The sequence below is a fragment of the Hydra vulgaris genome, chromosome 13 (assembly GCF_038396675.1).
Source record: "Hydra vulgaris chromosome 13, alternate assembly HydraT2T_AEP".
In the NCBI taxonomy this organism is placed as follows: domain Eukaryota; kingdom Metazoa; phylum Cnidaria; class Hydrozoa; order Anthoathecata; family Hydridae; genus Hydra; species Hydra vulgaris.
In genome coordinates this window covers 38284516-38306348 of record NC_088932.1, presented here as the reverse complement: position 1 = coordinate 38306348, position 21833 = coordinate 38284516, and the positions used below count along the sequence as shown (strand labels likewise).

At 27.8% G+C, this 21833-nt stretch overlaps 1 protein-coding gene across 6 annotated transcripts in view; it reads left to right on the top strand.

Annotated features, from left to right (window-relative positions):
- LOC100199421 (ATP-dependent Clp protease ATP-binding subunit clpX-like, mitochondrial) overlaps window positions 1–3900 on the top strand; it is a 39767-nt gene extending 35867 nt beyond the window's left edge. For all 6 annotated transcript variants that reach the window (XM_065816298.1, XM_065816294.1, XM_065816293.1 and 3 more), the window contains exons 9-12: window positions 1933–2097; window positions 2204–2485; window positions 2623–2715; window positions 3588–3900. In XM_065816298.1, the coding sequence (XP_065672370.1) occupies window positions 1933–2097; window positions 2204–2485; window positions 2623–2715; window positions 3588–3770 (723 nt within the window). In that variant the 3' untranslated portion in view covers window positions 3771–3900. The remainder of the gene's footprint in view (window positions 1–1932; window positions 2098–2203; window positions 2486–2622; window positions 2716–3587) is intronic.
- The last annotated feature ends 17933 nt before the right edge of the window (window positions 3901–21833 follow it).

Genomic DNA, 21833 nt, shown 5'->3' with positions numbered 1-21833 from the left:
TTAACGTTCATTTCATCACTAAAGACCACACGGCTTCACTGATCTGTTGACCAATTTTTATGTAGTTTGCACCACTTTTTCCTGGAAAATTTTTGTTTTTTATTTAAGTGTGGTTTTTTTGCAGCAGCATGCCATAAATAATTTAAATTGAGGAGGACCCTTCGCACAGTTCTAGGGCTTGCCTTCAGACCATTTGACAGTGTCCATTTCGTAGACAAGTCTGTAGATGATGCTTGTCTGTTTTCTTTCATTAATCTCACTAATGAGCGAACATCACGGTCATTTGAAATTTTATTGCGTCCAGTCCTATGACAATTATTAATTGACCAGGTCTCTTTGTATCGTTGAATTATGTTAATAATGCAAGAGTGAGACCTTCCAAGCTTTTCTGCTATTTGTCTGATGCTATAGTCTTCTTCTTTTAATACAAGAGCCGCATATCTGTCTTTTTCTTCGATCTTTGCACACATTTTTGAAATATTTTTATATCCTTATTGCAATTCAATAAATAAATGTTTATTTGATATCGAAACTCAGGTTTCGACATTTTATTTTATAGCCAATGTAATAAGCAATCAAGACAGTTAAAAAAAATAATGGATTATTATTTTTAATAAGTGCAAATTAAAGATTTGAAAGTGGTTGTTAAATTTTGTCCAATTTATTTAAAGAAGATTTATAAGTACTCATCAGTTTTTTAATAAGTTAAATGCTATTTAATTAGAATTAGATTTAAAAAGTTATACCACTTTAATCCGTATGTTTTAATTAACAAGATATTAAAAAAAAAAAATTTAATATGTCAATTAGAATCTTCTTAATTTTAATTTAAAGATTAAGAAACCAACTAAAAAATGAGTGGTCTTAAATTTTTGGCCACCGCCAAAAATTAAAGACCACTCATTTTTTATATATATATATATGTATATATATATATATATAAAATTTTTATATATATATAAGTATATATATATATATATATATATATATATATATATATATATATATATATATATATATATACACATATATATACAAATATATATATACATATACAATACATATATATATATATATATATACACACACACACACACACATATGTAAAAAAATAAGCTACTTATCTCAGGAGATTCGTAATAAGCTACATATAACATGAGGGGATGCACATTTCAGGGAAAGCATGAAGGGATACACTTTTCGCGGATGTTAAATTTTTGTTGTGCTAAATTTTTATATAGAATTGTTTTAATATTAGTATGTCATCCAAGTTTTAAGATTAATAAAAAATTTTCTTGCAAATAAATAAAAAATTAATTTAATATTTTCTTTAGTTTCTATTATGATTGTTGTGTTTTTTTTATGTCAATAAATTTGTATTGTTTTTTTTTTGAGAAAACAGGCTTAATTGAGACTTAATTGAGAGTTAATTAAAGTTTCGTTGAACAAGCCAGCATGATTTCAAAAATCAACAAGATAAACAAAACAAAATTAATAAATAGATTTGTAGACTGAGCTTCAGTTCAACTACATAAAAATGAAAGTGTATAAAAAAGGGGTGTTGCCGTTAAAAACTGTTACTATATATATTCATAGTGATTTGATTTAACATAAAATGCTAGACGTTTTTAAAAATTTAAATAAAGTTTTAAGTGAGAGGGGTTCAAAATAAGCGAAAAATATTAATAAAAAAAAGATTTTTTTTTAATTTAATTTATAATTAGTAGTTAATTCTAATTTGAAATTAGCTCTATATATTCTGTTTGTTTGTAAATTTATCAGTTAAGTTTCCTTTATCATTCACGAATATAATCATAAACAGGTTTTATGTTTTTATAGCAAATTTGTTAACTAAATAAGTCCAAAGACCATCGCGTTAACATTCAATCTTTCTTTTAATTTGATTAATTTTAACGTTTTACATTTTTGTAGGGTCTATTAAAGATGTTAGAAGGTACAGTTGTAAACGTTCCAGAGCGAACTTCACGAAAAATGAGGGGTGAAAATGTCCCTGTTGACACTACCAATATTATGTTTGTAGCATCTGGTGCATTTAATGGTTTAGAAGATATAGTACGGCGCAGACAGCAGGATAAAGTTAATATATATTTTGATTTTTTTAAGTTTTAGACAAAAAATATCACAGTTAATTTTTTTTTAATAACTTAAAAGTTTACATTTCTGAATTTTTTTTCTTTGTTAGTCACTTGGTTTTGGTTCATCTACAAAAAAAAAGTCAAATGAAACAATGGACTTGCAAACAATATCTAAATTAGAACCAAGCGAAAGAAGTGATCGTGATGCTCTTCTTGCTCAAGTTGAAGCTCGTGATTTGATAGGATATGGAATGATACCTGAATTTGTTGGCAGATTACCTATATTAGTTTCAATAAACTCTCTTGATGTAAATGCCTTAGTTACAATCTTAACAGAACCCAAGAATGCACTTATACCCCAGTATCAACATCTTTTTAAAATGGACAAGGTTGCTATGATTTATGTCTTTTATAAATTTTATCGAGCGAAATTTTTTTATTGAGTTTTGCAAATAACAGTTTTAATTTCTTACTGATTGGTAATTATTTTTTCAAGTTCGTTTATTTAACAGTTTTTTAATATTAGGTTGATCTTCATTTTACAAAGGATGCTCTACGCAAGATAGCACTCTTAGCTCAAGAACGGAAGACTGGTGCGAGGGGTTTAAAATCTATTTTAGTATGAGTTTTTTTTTTTTAATTGTAAATCTCAAGTAACGATAACTTTGTTTTTACAAATAATATTAATAGTGTAAAGTTGTACACTGCGCTGCTTACTCATTAGTTTTATGGTAGTATAGTTTCATATATTGGTTTTGGGTATTTTGTTGTTGAGTGCCAACCCTGAGCGTACTAGAGTAATCTGTTTAAACTATTATTTTATACTAAGATAATTATGGTTTAATATTGAGATTTATGCTAACGAAATATAGTAGCAAAAGCTGGTCAGTTTCTCTCTTAAGAAGCATTTCATTAGTTGAATTGGTTTATTAAAAATACTTTTACTACATACATTTCTACAAATACAAAATACATTTCTACAGACGGATTTTGTTCTTATTTTCCATAAAAGGTTTTCAAATTAAGTCAGAACTTGATAACATTAGATACTCTATGTTATTTAACATAATATTTTCCGTGTAGGTGATCACTAGTCAGAGAAGCCGCATTATTTTTAATTTTTTCATTGTTTTTTTTTTTTTTTTTGTAAAAAATCCAAGGGAACAAAATAACTTTGTATAAACTAATTAAAACTTAAAAAAAAACATCTTTTTTTAAATATAATTAAGTTAAATAATAAATTATTGTAAATATTTTATTTATATTATAAATAAGATATAAAAGATTAATTTATAAATAACTTTGTATAAACTAATTAAAACATAAAAAAGTAACATCTTTTTTTAAATATAATTAAGTTAAATAATAAATTATTATAAATATTTTATTATTTATATTATAAATAAGATATAAATGATTAATTTATAAGTAACACTTTGCATTACACCTGTGTATACATACTGTTTTAGAAAATACAACTTTCATTTGTAGGAAAAAATTTTGTTGGATCCGATGTTTGATGCACCTGGATCAGAAATTTCTGCTGTTTATATTGATGAAGATACAGTTACAGGAAAAAAAAAACCTGGTTATGAAACACGAGTCATAAAAGAAAACGTCCAGGATCAGAACGCTGAAGAAGATGTCGTCATAAAAGCTTCTTCTTTTTTGTAATTGATCCAATATATCCAAATATTTTTATATGTTTGTGTTTGTATATTGAGTTTATTATAACCGGTATAGAATACAAATATGTTTATTAGGTTTGTCATTATGTTGATAAAATCATTTTGATAGATTCTTATATTATTCCTTATTTCTTTTTGTAAAAAAACCATTGTATATCATTTGGTATTTTAGCACTGTAAATATTTCATATATAACGGGTTGTGTAAAAGTATTTAAAAATACTTTGTATATGCTTTATAAAAACAATTAAAAATACAATGTAAAATTTGAAAACTATAAAGAAAATTTTTAAAAGGCAATTCTTTCTGAGACATGTCTGGAAATATGGTTTCTAAAAGTCTCGTAATATAAGTTATGCAAATGATTGATTTCTTAAGAATTTTGACATCATTACTGTCATACTCATGCAGGGGTATTCAAAAGGTTCCTCATGCTAGGAAATTTGCGAGGTCAGTTTTAAAGGAAAAGATTTACTAAAGGTTTTTTAAACAAGGCAATTATTAGTTTTGGTCGTGCAATAAAGTGTATACGTACACTTATACCAAGAAACTTGGTGAGTGTTACCTCTCACAATATGCATCGATATATTTATATACAGGGAGATTTTGTGGGTTTAACCACCTCCTTCATAGAGGAAGCGAGTTTATTTTAAGAAAATAAAACTTGAGGTGGTACACCATCAAATATTCAATATTGTTAAGAACTTCGAAAATGCTAATTTTTTTATTAATACAAAATACATCATCGAGAATGCTATTTCATACTTTATTTTGCCAATTTTATTTTTATTTTGCGTATAAGTTACTGTTAGACATTTTAATTCTCTGATCATTCGAGACGTAAGGCGATTAAAAAAAAGCAGCTGCTTTTACTAAACGTTTTTGGAGTAATTGCTCAACTTACAAAAATACTTATTAAAATAGAGCTATAAATAATTATCACAACTTTTCAACAAAAAATTTTCGAAAGATCTTATTTTTCTGGTCTAATAATTGAACAGAGAGATCAGAGCCGAATTTTAAGGTTTTAAAAGTAATGTTGCGCTAATCAAATAATATTCTATAACAATAAAAGTCCAATAAGGAGGAGGCGGGTAGAAAAACATAAAAAAAATTATAACAAAAAAGTATAACAATACTTATAACGTATCAGGTTCTTGTTGGATGAAATGTTAAAGTTTCCCTTGGGTAATATATTGTAGATATTAGACACTAGATAATCGGTATCGTATAAGTCGATACCGAGAAGAATGGTCTCGTATCGCGTGGTATCGCTTATATACTAATGTCGATACAATCAGTATCGGTTCGATACCGAGAAGGAAGGTCTCGTATCGTGTGGTATCGCTTATGTTCCAATGCCGATACTATCAGTATCGCTTTCGATACCAAACGATACCGATAATGAAAAGAATCGTAAAGTATCGCATGGTCTCGAATCGAGACTCTCAATAAAACAAAAAATTAAAATGTAACTTATTGAATTTTTTATTAACAAAATACAAGTACAATTTTTAGAGATTTAGTTATTGTTTTTTAATAATCTACAATACTTTGGCTATTGTCCATTCGTTGTTTTTTTCTTTGCCGTACTTTCGTTGGTATTTTAGGATTTTCTTCTATTAATATTGGCAAAGATAAGTCTGATTCATGTCCTATATCACTTTCATTTTCTTGTTCGATTGCCATTTTTTAATGTAACTTTCAAGAGCGGAATAGTTCTGCATTATAAATACGAGCTTATCTGCCTTGTCACTATCGAGATTGTATCTACGATCAGTGATGACAAGGCCTGAAGCAGAAAATGCTCTTTCAGATGATGCAGAGGTTGGTGGAGTTGCCAACCAAGATCTTGCAACACCCGAAAGGATAGGAAGTTCCGCTGCATGCTGCTTCCACCATGCTAAGGTGTCAGTTTTTCCTGCATTTTTGGATCTTATTGTTTTTTGGTATTTTTCCATTTCAAGTTTAATAGGAGGGTTTTCGTGTATATGATGTGAATTAGTATCTTCCTTATACTTTGATAAAATAATATTGTACTCATTTTCCTCCCAACCTTGTGCATTATCAGGAACGGAATCGTTACTACCGTTGTTACTACTGGAGCTTGAGACAGACAATGAAGAATTCTCAAAGTATTCTTTGGTTGTGGGATGGTTTTCAACCAGTTTTTGAATATTTTTATCGTCAACATCAAGAAGATGTCCACGAAAAAATGGATGAAGGTAATGTCCTAGTGCAAATGCGGGTAATTTACGGCCTTTGTCTGGGAATCTCTTATTTAGTTCTGATAATAAATCCTCCAAAAAATTTTCTACTAATTTGTTGTTTCCATGAGTAACATAATTATTTTTTTCTTTCTCGATGAAGTTGATGAGTGCAGTTACTTTCCACAGTGATATGTCAATTCGGATCTCTGTGTCAGAAGATAAAAAAACTGATAATTCTTTGACAGATTTAAGCACTGGAACAATAGCTTCAAAGAGTAAGAACTGTTCATCTGTAGGTACGGTTTTCTTCCAATCATCACCTTCTGTATCGCGTAAGTATATGAGTGGAACCTTCAGTCGAAGCATGACGTGCAGCATATCGTAATGGCTGTTCCATCTCGTGGTTACTGTGGAGGGTATTTTGAGATAACTCACATCTAACCTAGAACAAGCATCTTTCAACGAAGCACTGAAGGCTGTAGATTTGTGAAGCCTGGTAGTAAGTGAGCTGGCTTTAAGAAAAGCATCTTTCAGTTCCGGGGTACCCTCAACTGTTCTTTGAAGTGCAGTGTTGAGTTTGTGATCACTGCATGTAACAGAACCTTCTTCTTTAGTTATTAAAGACACACTATTGTTTAGAGCACATGCCATATTTGATGCCTGATCAATAACACACAGTTTATTAGGTACTTTTTTTAATGATTCAGGGTATGAGATTGTGTTATCAAGTGCTTTTGCAATGTTGATACCAGTGTGTCGCTCTTTAAATAGGCACACTTCTAATGTAAATTTTTTTAGGGCAAAGTCTGGCGAGATATAATGTAATGTCACGGACATGTATGAATCATTTGCCCTTGATGTCCAGTGGTCGGTGGTTATAGCAACCTGATTAAGATCTATGAGCTCTTTTTCCATAACTTCATGCATTGCTACCTTCAGTGTATGGTAAAGCTGAGGGAGTTTATTTTTTGAGAAAGTCGTTGAATGTTTTATTGTGGCATTTGGTAATATTTTGTTCATAAACCTCTTAAAATTTTCAGAACCAGCAAAACTGAACGGCAAGCACTCAGTAGCAATCAAAGTAATGATGTCATGATCAACTACTAATTGACGCCGATCTTGAAGTGGCCACTTTTTTGTAATCGCTTTTTTCGGGAGAGTGAGAGTTTTGAAGGCTACATCTTTTGCGGATCCAGAAGCACCTGCCTCGATTACGTTTAGTTCTTCATCTACTTGTGATCTCCTCTCGTCTTCTTTTTTTTGAAGTTCGATGAATAACTTCCCATGTTGTGTTTGAATATGCTTTCGCAAGCCAGTAGTATTTGCTTGCTTTGTTGCAAGCTTATTTCCACAAGTTTTACACAGCAGATTCTCCTGAAAATGTAAAATACAGTTTAATAACAAACAAAATGATTTTACTTTTTTATTATTATTTTATTTTATTTTTATTAAAAACAACAGAGCTTCGAACTCACTTGTGGCCTGAGGCAAAATTAAGTTTTGGGGGTATTTACTGTAAATTTTACCTCTAAAAAATGTCAAAAGAGTTAAATAATTTCAAAAATATTATTACCAAAAAAAGACCCTTTAATAGGTGTGAACTTAATTTATTTTTTTTACAATTAGTTACTAGGTATCTTTATATGAAACAAAAACAAATTCAGAGTGGCCTGCCCACTCTGAATTTGTTTTTGTTACAACCTGGCCATCAATTTAGCACACTGTGCTTTGCGATTTATGAATTATTGCTCCACCAATTAAATTAATTTTTTTTCAAATCTTAATAGTTAATAAACAATAATAGTTATAACGTAAAAATGTAAAAAAAAACCTGCATTTTTAGTTAAAAAAAAATTAAAAAATCTTAAATTCTCATGAAAGACTTGAACCCAGAACTCCGCGCGTACATGCCATAACTTTATCCGCTTGGCCACGCAAACGTACGAAAATAACAGTTAAGTTATTATATGTAGCAATAGTTCTGCCAGTAATTAATTTTAGAATTATTTCCCGAAATTGTCGGCAATTACCTTTTGAGATAAAGTATAAAAAATACTTAGTAAGTAGTGCTTACCTATATTTTTCTTGAAATAATCCCAGATTAAAGATGTTGTAAAAGGCATAACGAGTGAAGATTAGTTTTCTTTAATAACTAAAGTATACTTATGTTTAATTGTTTAAAACTAAAATTATACTTATGTTTAATTGTTTATAACTAAAGTTTAGTTGTTGAATGTTGAACACAGAACAAAGCGAGAACTACAATACCACGAGAGATTTAATTAAAGTAACTATACCAGAAGAGAATTTAAAATATGAATGCGATATTACACAATTAATTAAATTAAAATAACTGTAGTGACTGTTACGAAATCAATTCCCTTTGAACAATCATTTCTAATAAGCGTTTAGAATAATTATTAACGATTGCATCACAAGCAATTCCCTTTGGAGAATTATATGAAAAACTCTAATTAATGATAGTTACAAAACTAATTCCCTTTGAACAACCATTTCTAATACTCGTTTAGAATAATCATTAACCATTGCATCACAAGCAATTTTCTTTCAAGAATTATATGAAAAACATTCTTTAATGATTGCAAAACTATTCCCTTGGAGATTATATCCGCACAGAAAATTTTCGCTTGAATGGAATAAAAATTCGATAGAGTTGGAATAACGACATGGAAAATTACACATTGCAGGGGCTGATCCAGGTCATTGTTCTAAGGGGGTAGTCGGACCAAAAAAAATATAAAAAATAAGGTTTGCGTTTTTTCAAAATAAAACAACAGTTTCATTTGATATTTAGAATGATTTTAGAAAGGTTATAAGATAGTTAGTAATAATAAATATATTGAATGGTTATATAAATTTTTTTTAATTTTTTCTTATTTTTTTAATTTTATCAATAATATTTTGAAGTTTGGCTTTTCTTAAGTAAGGGAAGGGGGTAGTTACCCCGAATACCACCCCCCCCCCTCCCTTACCTTTTTGTCCGCCTTTACACACTGTTTAACATAATTTAATAATTTGTAAAAATTTCATATAAAAATAAATGTTGAAAAAATCTTTTCTTTCCTTTTAATCACGGTAGAAAAAGTTGTAATAAGGATAACAGATAAGAAATTAAAATACAGAAGTGGTACCACACAATTAGTAAAATTAAAACAAAGATACCAGATGAGAAATTAAATGATAAACATGATGTCATACAACCAGCTTAGAGAATTTTTTTTTATAATAAATGAGCCATATATATATTTCATTAATTATACGAATTTACTATTTCAAATTACAAATCGTTTATAAAAATAACATGGAAGTTCTCATGATGACCCGAGTTGCAATGCCAAATGATACTATCGGTACCAAACAATACCAACATAACCGATAACTTTTGATATTAGTATCGATATCGATACCGTAAGGTATCGCACCGAGACCAAGCGATACCAACATAACCGATACTTTCGATACCAGTATCGCGTGATCTCGATATCGATACTGTATGGTATCGCAGCGATACCAAACGATACCAACATAACCGATACTTTCGATACCGGTATGCATGATCTCGAAGTCGATACTGTAAAGTATCGCATCGAGACCAAACGATACCAAACAGTACCAACATTAACGATACTTTCGATACCAGTATCGCGTGATTTCGATACCGATACTGTATGGTATCGCACCGATACCAGACGAGAAATCGAGACTCGAGACCGATTATCTAGTGTCTAGTAGATATTGCAATTATGGCTGTCTCGTTCTCTTGCAGTCAGTAATCAAACATCAACGGAATTTAGCACTCTCCTCTTCTATTTCTCAACAACTGTTCTTTGCCTTTGAGTTATCTTGTATCTTAATATTGTATATTATAAATAAATTGAACTCATTTTACAATTCCACTTTTAAGTAAAACTACAAATAATAATAAAATAAATCTAATTCATAATTTTTTTCCAAGAACCTTCACAAATGCTTTTATAATTTTTAAAAAGCATCCGAAAATTTTTAAAAAATTTATTTACCTCTTATTCACAATTTTGTATAAGAATTAACTCAAAAATTATTTATTATTGTTGTAGGTGTAAATTTACATACAGCGAGCAGGAAAAACACCCCACTATAAAAAGTTAGACTTATAAATATACAGTGGCGAGCAAAATAATAGGTGCGAACCGAAAAATTACCAAATACGAGAATATCTTTGAAACAAATAAAATAAAAATTTGAATTTTTATTAGAACTTTTATTTTATTACATAAATAAACAGAAATTAATAAAAATTAAGTTATTAAATATATATAATTATGTATAAATATATGTAATTATATATAAATATATATTTTAATTTAGAAAAAAATAAATTCCACACCGAGCAAAATAATAGGTGTAAAATAAAAAATGAAGATGGAAGTCAATAGGGTTGCAAATTATTAATATTTTGTTGCATACCCTTTATTTTTTAATACTTCCGTGCATCTTGACGGCATTGAATCCACTAGTTTTCTGCAAAGTTCTACAGGAATGCTGTACCAAGCCTCCTGGAGCATCATCCACAGTTCATTTCTATTTTTTGGATTTTGTCCAGAAATTTAAAGTTTTAACTGCCTCAATAAATTTTCAATAGGATTTAGATCCGGTGACTGAGGTGGCCATTCTAAAACTTTTACATTATTGGTCGTAAACCACTCTTTCGCAGCTTTGGATGTATGTTTTGGGTCGCAGTCCTGTTGGAAATGCCAAATTATCGGCATATTTTCTTCGGCAAATGGCAACATGACATTATTTAGTATGTCTACGTAAGTATATTGGGTCATAATATCTTTGATCCAAAAAAGTGGCCCCACACCGTACCAGGAAAAGCAACCCCACACCATTATATTTCCTCCGCCGTGTTTCACTGTTTTCGCAGTGAAGCGAGGTGAAAGTTCTTGCTTTGATGGTCTTCTTACATACTGTTTTCCATCAGATTTAAATAAATTAATCTTAGTTTCATCACTCCACAAAATATTACGCCATTTTTTGGTCATATCTGGTCCCCGTCAAGCAATATGATTTTTTGCAAAAAATTTTCTTTTCATAATGTTCTTTCTACCAAGTAATGGTACTTTGCTCGGAGTTCGAGCTGGCAACTTACTTTATAAAAGCCTTCTTCTAACTGTCCAAACACTAATACTTTCATTAATTTCATTTAAAATTTTTGTTCCTGGCTTGAATGGGTCTTTTTTTGAAAAACGCTGACACGTTTTGCGTGGTCTTCCTCTATTCTCACGTGATTTTTCTGGTTTTAAGGCATTTGTAACTTTATTTTGAGAACATCCCATCGTAACTGAAATTTCCTTGTAAGTTTTTCATTGTTTTCTTAAATTTCTAATAAGTTTTCTTTCTATCGCTGTGCAATGTTTTCCTCGTCCCATTTTATATCTAATTCTAATTCAATACAAATATGATATGTTATTATTTTATATAAGTTGCATAAATATTGACCTTACCTTTGTATCAACAACAAATAAAAATAATAAAATATTTTTAATCCTACAGCAAACAGGTTAAAATAAACACACACCTATTATTTTGCTCCACCAAGTTTGTAGGTTAAATATATAAATAGGGCATTCCCCTCATAAATTTGTAAGAAATTGGAAATATACTGCTCTCTGTTATAATAAAAAAAGCATAGTTTGTGTAGCAATCAGTTCCTAGATGTCACTTTATAAAATATACTGTAAAATATCAATTTAAGTGAAATTTATTATTCACACCTATTATTTTGCCCGCCACTGTATATTCCAAATTTTTTCCAAAACCAGAAATCTAGCCTACTTTTGAAAAAAGGACACTGGAGTAGAAAGTTATTTGCTTAGGTAGTTCGCTCCAGTTTTATGCTGATCTTTTATACAAAGGATTGTGTCTTGGAAGACAGTTTGGAACATACTCACGCCTTATTTTGGGATGGTGACAGCAAGTTAATAAATTTTGGTATATATATATATATATATATATATATATATATATATATATATATATATATATATATATATATATATATATATATATATATATATCATTAACTTTATCATAATTATATTGATGATATATTTTTGTATTTTTAAACATTGAATAATTTACTTTTTTTATTTTTTATGCAGTGATGCAACTGAATATATATACATATATATATATATATATATATATATATATATATATATATATATATATATATATATATATATATATATATATATATATATATATATATATATATATATATATGTATATATATATATATAAATGCACTTAAATTTTTCTCGTGCTTTATACACTTGACCATGTATGTATGTATTTGATTTTTATGAGATATTTAAATTTACAAGCGGTTCTCGATGAAGTCTTCTGCTAGCGTCCGCTTTCTTATTATTTATTAAATCAAATACTTGTATATTTTTTGTTTATTTATATTTTCTAGTCGCAAAAATATTTTTTAATCTTAACGATTTAATTTACTTTTATAAAGACTTTTATACTTTGTATAAATTTTAAGTTCTTTATCAGCAGTTCTCTATGACAAGATCTAATGGTCTAATTTGGGTATCTGCGTTCTTTATTTATTTATTTTTTATTTATTTATTTTTACGATATCTTCATTTGTAATTTTTCACTTGTATATTTGTATTTGTTTCTTAAACATTTTAATAAAGAACAAAAAAAAAAAAAAAAGAGTATCAAAACGATGTATTAGTTTAAAGATTTGAATTAAATCGCATTGAAAAACCCAAAAACCAAGTGATGGGAGATTTAATCTTTTTAGCCTTTTGCATATTGAAGATGTCTCAAGCTTGAAACCCATTGTGTTGCTTTGAGTTAAATAGATTCAAGTTTTTATATAAGCAGCCCAAATAGACACTCCATATCTAAGTTGCGGTCTTATAAACACTTTATATAATTTGAGAGCCATATTTTCATAAATGAAAGTGAATGTCTTTTTCAGCTTACCAAGAATTTGTAAGAATTTAGAGACAACTGTTTAAATATGTGTGCTCCACTTGAGGTTAGATGTAAAAATGACTTCCAGATTACGCTCTTTAGTAGAGCTTCTTAGACATTGATTTATTCTTTGGTTATTTTACAGAAAAAAAATTATAATGAGGGTTGTTTTAACCGTAACGAATAACACAGCATTTTGAGATTTAAGTAACCAAGTGTTTGACCACTCCTATACCAAACGTTGACGATCCTACAGATCAACGAGATTAACCAGCAAAAAGATTTTAGAAGAAAGCTTAGTATCATCGGCCAATATCTCAATGGTTTCAGTGAGTTTTGCAAAATCATTTGCGTAGAGAATGAAGAAGAGCGGACCAAGAGCAGAACCTTGAGGAACAACAGTGAAAACATCAATACATACAGAGCTGGTATTTTTAATTGTAACGTGTTGCTTTATATTTAATTGTAACGAGTTTGTCGTTTATTCCGAATTCGGAATAAATGATAAAAAATTAAATGCTTTTTAATAATAATAATAATAATAATAATAATAATAATAATAATAATAATAACAATAACAATAATAACAATAACAATAATAGTAATAATAATTAATAATAACAACAATAATAATAATAACTTTTTAACAATAAACATGTTAAAATGAAGATCTTTCGAAAGATCTTAATTTTAACATAAGTTTATTGTGATGTACAGAATCAAATGCTTTGGCGAAATCAAGATAGATTACATCAATAAACTTTTGAGATGCTATCGAGAACGAAATTATATCAAAAGTCTCTATTAGATTAGTTATGCATGATTTTGATCGTTAATGAGCTTTAAAATTTTTTCTTTATAAGTTTTTTGAAGATTTTACAGGAAACAAATATTAGTGAAATTGGTCTGTAGTTTTCTGCAGGTAATTTATCTTCTTTTTATAGACCGGAGTAATATTCGAAAATTTCCACAAAATGGACACTACTCCAGAATTAAAGAGTTTATGAAAGATTTTTGTTAATGGAATTGCGAAGCTTTTGGCACATATCTTAAGCAGTCAGATCCAAAAGATTTACAAGGGTTTAGATTGGTATGTTCCTGAATAATGTCTGAAATAGAGAAATCTAAATTTTCTTTATAAATGCATTTAGATTTAATATCACTTTCGCTTAGCAATAGAAAATATTCAGAGCATTTAAGTGTAAACATATGTTTAGATTGAGTGTTCAGAAGATCAGGAAGAGCTTCAATAACTCTGCCTGAAGTATCTTTAAGAGAACGAATTATGTCTTTAACTTTTAGTTATTTGTTAATATATTTGTAGGGTTTTAGGTTGTTCTGGGATTTCGATATTATGCTTTTTATATAATTTTTTTTCTTTAAATATTTCAACTTTTACTAGCGGTTAAGACAATTTTAATTTATTTTAAGCTCATTAAATGGAAGCATTTAGTAGAGCAGTTGATATACCGAGGGGATCTTTTTGCTTGGATCAGGTTTTTAATATGTGGAGTAACCCAAAAGTCATACTTTTTTTTTGTTTCATTGATCTTAAAAATTAGTAGTTAAAAACTAGTATATTCAACATTTAATCCGCAGTTTTATGAAGAAATAAAAAATCCCAGTCGATTGATGCAATAAAATTTGATATTGAATCGTAATCGCCTTTTTTTGTAAACTAAACGATTAAGATTCACTTTTGGAAAACAGTTCTAAAACTAAGAATCTCCAAATGATACTAAAATTACCCTTAGTGTTATTACCTAGTAAAGCATTGGGAGACAAGTTTAAAATAGAATTACTGTTGTAGGTAAATAACAAGTCCAACATATTTTATTAAACTAATGTCATTTGGTCTTATATACATCCGATAAGTTTATTGTTTATTGTTAACTTTGAAATCCAAACTTGTTCGATAAGATTTGTATAGAATTGATTAACTTCATGAGAGTTAAATACGTCAGTAATGTTATACCGCCACCTCTACATCCGTCCTCTACACCACCAGCTACACCGCCACCTTGACATCCGTCTCGGCGATCTTTACAATATAGGTTATATCCAATAATATTTGGTACTAAGTCATTTCGAAACCATGTTTCTGAGACAGCAATAACATGGTAATCAAACGTTTGAGATATTGCAATTAAATCGGCCATTTTATTATCAAGAGACGTTGCATTAGCATAATAGCAATTAACGAGATAGTTTGTTATCATGAAGATTTTTACTCTTGTATTTTAAGTTTGTTGTTAAAAAAATAGAAGAAGGGTAATAATATTTATATATTGTTTTGTATATTTTTGAGTTTGACGTTTCCGCTGCTTTGTCTACCTATAGGACGATGTTTTTATATCGATATTACTATTTAATTTATTGCGCTTCATCCATAACTAATAGTTTAAACTATTAAAACTAATATCTTAAAAACTAAAAGTTTAAACAATTTAAACTAATATCTTAAAAACTAATAGTTTAAACTATTAAAACAAATATCTTTAAAACTAATAGTTTAAACTATTTAAACTAATATCTTTCAGCCTCAGTCAAATCTGAGCTTATAAAAAACATTTTTATAATTTTCTGATTTTTTAAATTTTTTTGCTTCTGTTAGTTAGTTCTGTTTTTTAGTTCTGTTAGTAGGGGGGTTTCTTTCGAAAACATCAGGTAGTTCAACGATAATTAGTTCAGGTTTAGAGGATATAGATTTAATACGTTTGACAAATTTGGGTTTCGAATTTTATACGAAATTGAACTAATCAATGTTTTGATTTTAAACGCAATGTGGCTGCAAAGAAAAGTAAAAATTTAATGTCCTTATATTTTAATATCTTTTTTTTAAAAAAAGATAATAATTTTTTACTTAATTTTAATACTATGATCAATAAGTATTATGACTATTTCAATAAAAAAAATTCAAAAACGAGTATTATACAATGTGTTAATCCACTCAATTTCTTTGTATAAAAAAAGAAAAATTTTACAATTACAATTGTTTCTGTCTAAATTTACATTTTAATTTTTAATTCCTGACAATCTATTATTTAACTAATGTTTAAAAAAGATAAGTCTGAAGTTAAAAAACTCCGCTTAATTTTATTTAGCTAGTTTAAACCAACTTGCAAAGTGTAAAAAATAAGACAAAAAGACGAAATTGCATCGTGGTAGACTCAATACAGATTTGAGAAAACTAAGTAGATTCGATACAGGTTTAAGAGAACCACAAAACAACAGTTTTCTTTTCATTGGATTTGTTGGCGTTGGTCAAAAAATCCACACCGCTAATTACTGATTTTTTCCAGAAATAACATGACAAGACATTGGCTTTTTTTCTAGACGACTATTTTTCACATCAGCTGAACTGAGAACATTACTAGAACCTCGTAAATTTGTTGTTACGAATTCGGCGCGAAAAATTGGAATAATATGGTTGTCAGATGCTCAAACACAATCAGAGAGACTTTCAAATCAAAATTCGTTCATTTCCGGTCGCAAAAATTGCGATTCAGTTTAAAGTTTGTGAGTGGATGCCATTTCAAATGTAAACGTTCACTTCGAGTCAGAGTTATTAGTCCTTGGGATTGGCCTGGCCTTAAAGCTAAAAATTGAGGCCTTAGTCTTGGTCTTGGTCTTGAAAATTTCGGCCTTGGCCTTGATTGTTTTGGCTTTGACATTTAAAAAAAAGCATATTTTCTTATTTATTTGGTTGAATTCTGCGCATAATCTTGGTCTATTTTTACAAAAAATGGTTTTATTGTCACAGCACTTGCTACTTACAGTTTTATTATTAATTGGCCTTAACGTAAGGCAAAAATTGAAGTGTCTTGAAAATGTTTGCGTAAGTCTTGGCCTTGAAACTCTTAATCTTGGCCTTGGCCTTAAAACTTTTGGCCTTGGTCTTGTCCTTGGCCTTGTAACTTTTGGCCCTAGTCTTGGCCTTATAACGTGTGATCTTGGCCTTGCTACTTTTGGCCTTGTTAACAACTCTGCTTTGAGTACGTTTTTTTTTATCCTTGGATTAGCTAGAGTTGTCAGTTCAATGTTTGCTGAAACATGCATTAATTTAGTTTAAAAAGAGATTTTTAAAAAAGAAATTTTAAACACTTTTAAAAAAAAAAATTATTATTACTCAAGCTTAAAGTCCAATAAAAAAAAGTTATTATTTAGAAAAAGTTAAGAAATGTTTTTGTTTAAAAAATCTTTGTTTAGAGATGCATTTCTTATTGTTACAATACAAACAAGTGTTACACAAATGGTTTACATGTAGTACACCAACGTATTGTTATTTTGTCTTATCCTTTTTAGGTACTGTTTTTATTTATTTACAAAAATTAAAAAAATTAAGAATAAAACATCTTCTTTCAAGCCTTTTTTCTTCCCTTTAATTTTTAGGCCTTCTTTCTCCGTTTTTATTTTAGGTTATGAATCAAACAAATTAAAAATTTAAGTAAGATATAACATTGAATTTTTTATTTATATGAGTATACTTTAAATATTATTTTGTACTTAGGTTTCGTTACAAATTATATACTGGTTTTTGTATTTAATGAGTGGACTTGCAAAACCAGATTATTCACTTTTTTTTTCATTCTGAGATAATAGCAAAAAATGTTTTCCATAAATCGAATAGCTAAAAATTAAAAGATTAAAAACTAAACAATAGATATCATTAAAAGAATGTTGAAGACAAAAGTTTGAAAATCGTGCTCTTTTGATCTTATTTTTATTACAAAATGAAAAAAAGTTTTATCTGGTTTTGCCTGCCAATCATTTTTTTTTATCTGGTTCTGATCGAAAATTTATTTCTAACTGGTTTTCAAAAAAGCTTTATGAAGTCAACTTGACTAGTGACGATTTTAATAATCAATATAATTGTGCAAAACGCCGCTCTTCCTTAGAAAATAAGTAATTGTAATGTTTGATACTTTTATAAATTGATGAAGTTAAAACAATTATAATTGTAACTGTTTAAAAATGGCTTTTGTGATTTTAGTGAATTTTTTGTATATGATTTTTTTCTTAAATCACGTCCTTCATTTTTATAAAACGTTTTTAAAACAGAAAGTGGTTAGATAAAAATTTTGTCTTATTTTGCATCGACAATTTTTTTTTATCTGGTTTTGCACGGACAGAATAATTTAAGGCAGGTAAAATGTTATTAAAATAGTTGCTTTTAAATTTAATTTTTATTTGTAAGGATGTAGGAATATTAGTACTACAAAAAAATATTGCCAAGCCTTTTTTAAAAAAAAAAAAGTGAATTATCTGGTTTTGCAAGTCCACTCCTCATTTAATCTGATGGTTTTTTTCTCGAATCCGGTGGTTTTTTTCATTTAATGTGGCGGTTTTTTGCATTTAATCCGGCGGTTTTTTGCATATATATATAATATTTATATAAATTAGTAAAAAATCACTTATCAAACTTTTCTCATTTTACACGGTGTTTAATCAATGAAGACTCATTAGAAAGAAATGATATTTTTAGAAATAATTTATTTATATACATTTTATATATATATATATATATATATATATATATATATATATATATATATATATATATATATATATATATATATATATATATATATATATATATATATATATATATATATATATATATATATATAGGTGAAAGGCGCCTATGAAGGCATAATTAACTTTGAAGCTTCATTATTCAGTATCCTGAAGACCAATAATAAAAGTTTTGATATGGATACATTCCTTGTTACATCTAGAACAATAATTACCCAGGGAGTTTTCATCAGTTTTATTTTTTTTATAAGTTAGTCTTATTGTAAAAAAAGCACAAGTATGCCATCATAGGCAACCACTGCTCCTATGATGGCATCGGGGAGGATGGGGCTAGTTAGGATCGCGGGTAACTTAATGATTTCATTTACCCTTAGAGTCTTCCCTCAGAAAGGCCAGAAATTACTCGAAACCATCCTAATTTACCATTTCATGCTACACACCAGCATTGTAAAATTTTGCACATGCGCATAGGATATATTACGTTTTACGTATTTTTTGGACCAAAAAAAAATTTTAGAGCATCGCTTTCTTTTAACTTTACTTAAAAATAAGTTTTTCTTATAAAAAAAAAGGTTTTCCCAACTTGTCAATTTTTCAACACTCCTAACTCGTCAGTATGCCATCATGGGTAAAAGTCATCACTTTCATTAAAACAAGCTGTGTCTGCTTTGTTCAAAAGATAAAATTAAAGTAACTATTCCACTAAATGCACAAAACTTGAATATAAAATGCATGAAAATTTCATTTCTGCACAGCTAATAGTAAAATCACAATCTTCTATATATGAAGGAAATAAAAATACAACAGCACATCCCAAAATCAATTTTTGTTGATTATAAAAACAATACTTGTGCACAAGGGACGTTTTTTCACTAAAACTAATGTAAAGTCAGTGTAGTCATGTAGGTCTAATCATTTTTTTACCAAAATCAATTTTAATGGAAATATGACCGGTATGCCATCATAGGCGCTATGCCATCATAGGCGCCTTTCCCCTATATATATATATATATATATATATATATATATATATATATATATTATGTATATATATATATATATATATATATATATATATATATATATATATATATATATATTATGTATATATATATATATATATATATATATATATATATATATATATATATATGTATATATATATATACGTATATATATATATATATATATATATATATATATATATATATATATATATATATATATATATATATATATATATATATATATATATATATATATATATATATATATATATATATATATATATATATATATATATGAAGACCTCACTGGAAAAACCGGCGTTGTCACATTTAAAAAGTATTGAGAAAGTATTTGTTGATCATTAATAAATGTCTTTATTTAAAACAAAGAAAAAAAAATGTTTGTATAAAAAATTGCAAAATGTTTTGTTTTTGAATAAATTTTAAATAAAATAATTATAATATAAATTTTTTTAAATTGCTTAGTTTCATTTGCTTTAAATAAAGACTTTTATTAATGATCAATAAATACTTTCTCAATACTTTTTAAATGTGACAACGCCGGTTTTTCCACTGAGGTCTTCATATATATATATATATATATATATATATATATATATATATATATATATATATATATATATATATATATATATATATATATATATATATATATATATATATATATATATATATATATATATATATATATATATATATATATATATATATATATATATATATATATATATATATATATATATATATATATATATATATATATAAGTTTGAAAAAAACAAATTTTTTAAAATTACGACTTTATTCTCTATTAATGTCATCTCCATTAACAGATTGCGTAAGAAAAGATTCGCAGTGTCTCACGAAGTTTGAAAGATCATGTTCAGTAATGTGCTCACAACCGTTCCTCATTCGTTCTAATAAATCGTTATTTCCAATCGGAGCTATTTTTCCTTTTGTAGTATTCTTAGTTTTCTAATGTCACTTTACAAGGATTTAGAAAAGGTGAGTATCGGGTCTAAAAACAATTTCATTGGGATAACTATCATAAAAATCTGATAATGAATGATGAAAGTTAACGTTGTCCATCACCAAGGTAAACTCTTCTTCCTCTCTCAAAATACTCTTAAGTGTATTTAAGAATCCTTAAAAGATATCTACTGTCACCCCTACGCCAATTATTGCTTCATTGTGGACTATGTTTAAACAATTTAATGCTTTTATCATGGTTATGTTACGGCCTCTTAATGACAATACACGTTGATTTCGGGTTGTTCTTTGGAGACTGTATCCGTGGTTTCTTATCATATGAAGATTGAACGGACTTTCATTAATATAAATGATATTTCTGTAATGTTGTTCCAATATCAAGTTTAAATACCATGAAACATATTTTTTTCTTTCTTCTTTTACCTCTGCAGTATTGCGTCTTTCACTAATGGGTCTTTAAATTTTATATGTATTATTCAATTTTTTTAACCATCGCCATGATGTAGAGACATTGACATCGATTCTCAATTCTACCTTTATCTCCTGTAGATTATAGTTTATGTTATATCCAATTAACTCATGTAACTTTTTTCTTATTTCCTCAGTACAACCTGACTGTCAAAAATCACCTCTAACACCAGGATTGATATTATCTGTTTATATATATAAACAGGTAATATCAATCCTTCTTTTGCTCTTTTCCCTTCGTTAACAAGATTAATGATCAAATTTTTTACTTCAACATTAATTTCTGTGGATTGTCTTCGTGCGTTATTCATTTAGTTTTTTGAAAAATTAAAGAAAAAACGGTTGAAATTGTGTATAAGGAAGTTAAATTAAATGAAGCAATAAAAACAAAACTATTTATCATGAAAAGAAAAACCGCTAGATTAAATGCAAAAAACCGCCAGATTAAATCCAAAAAACTGCCGGATTAAATGAAAAAAACAACCAGATTCGTGCTAAAAACCACCATATTAAATGCAAAAACCGATATTACCTATACATATATTACCCGTACATATTATAGTTTTATATTATATATTCGAGAAATCTTTCCATATCATATTTTAATATTAGTATATATTCATTCATTTTTTAACCTTTTTTCAACAATAAAACTTCAAAATGTTTATAAAGCATTTGTTTTCTATTTTATACAAACTATTTAAACACAAAAATTTAATAATAAAAGGTTTTTAATTGTATCTCTTATCTAATTATTAAAACTATAATTGTTAGAAAAATAATTGTTAGAAAAATTATTCACAAGGTAACAGCGTTATTCT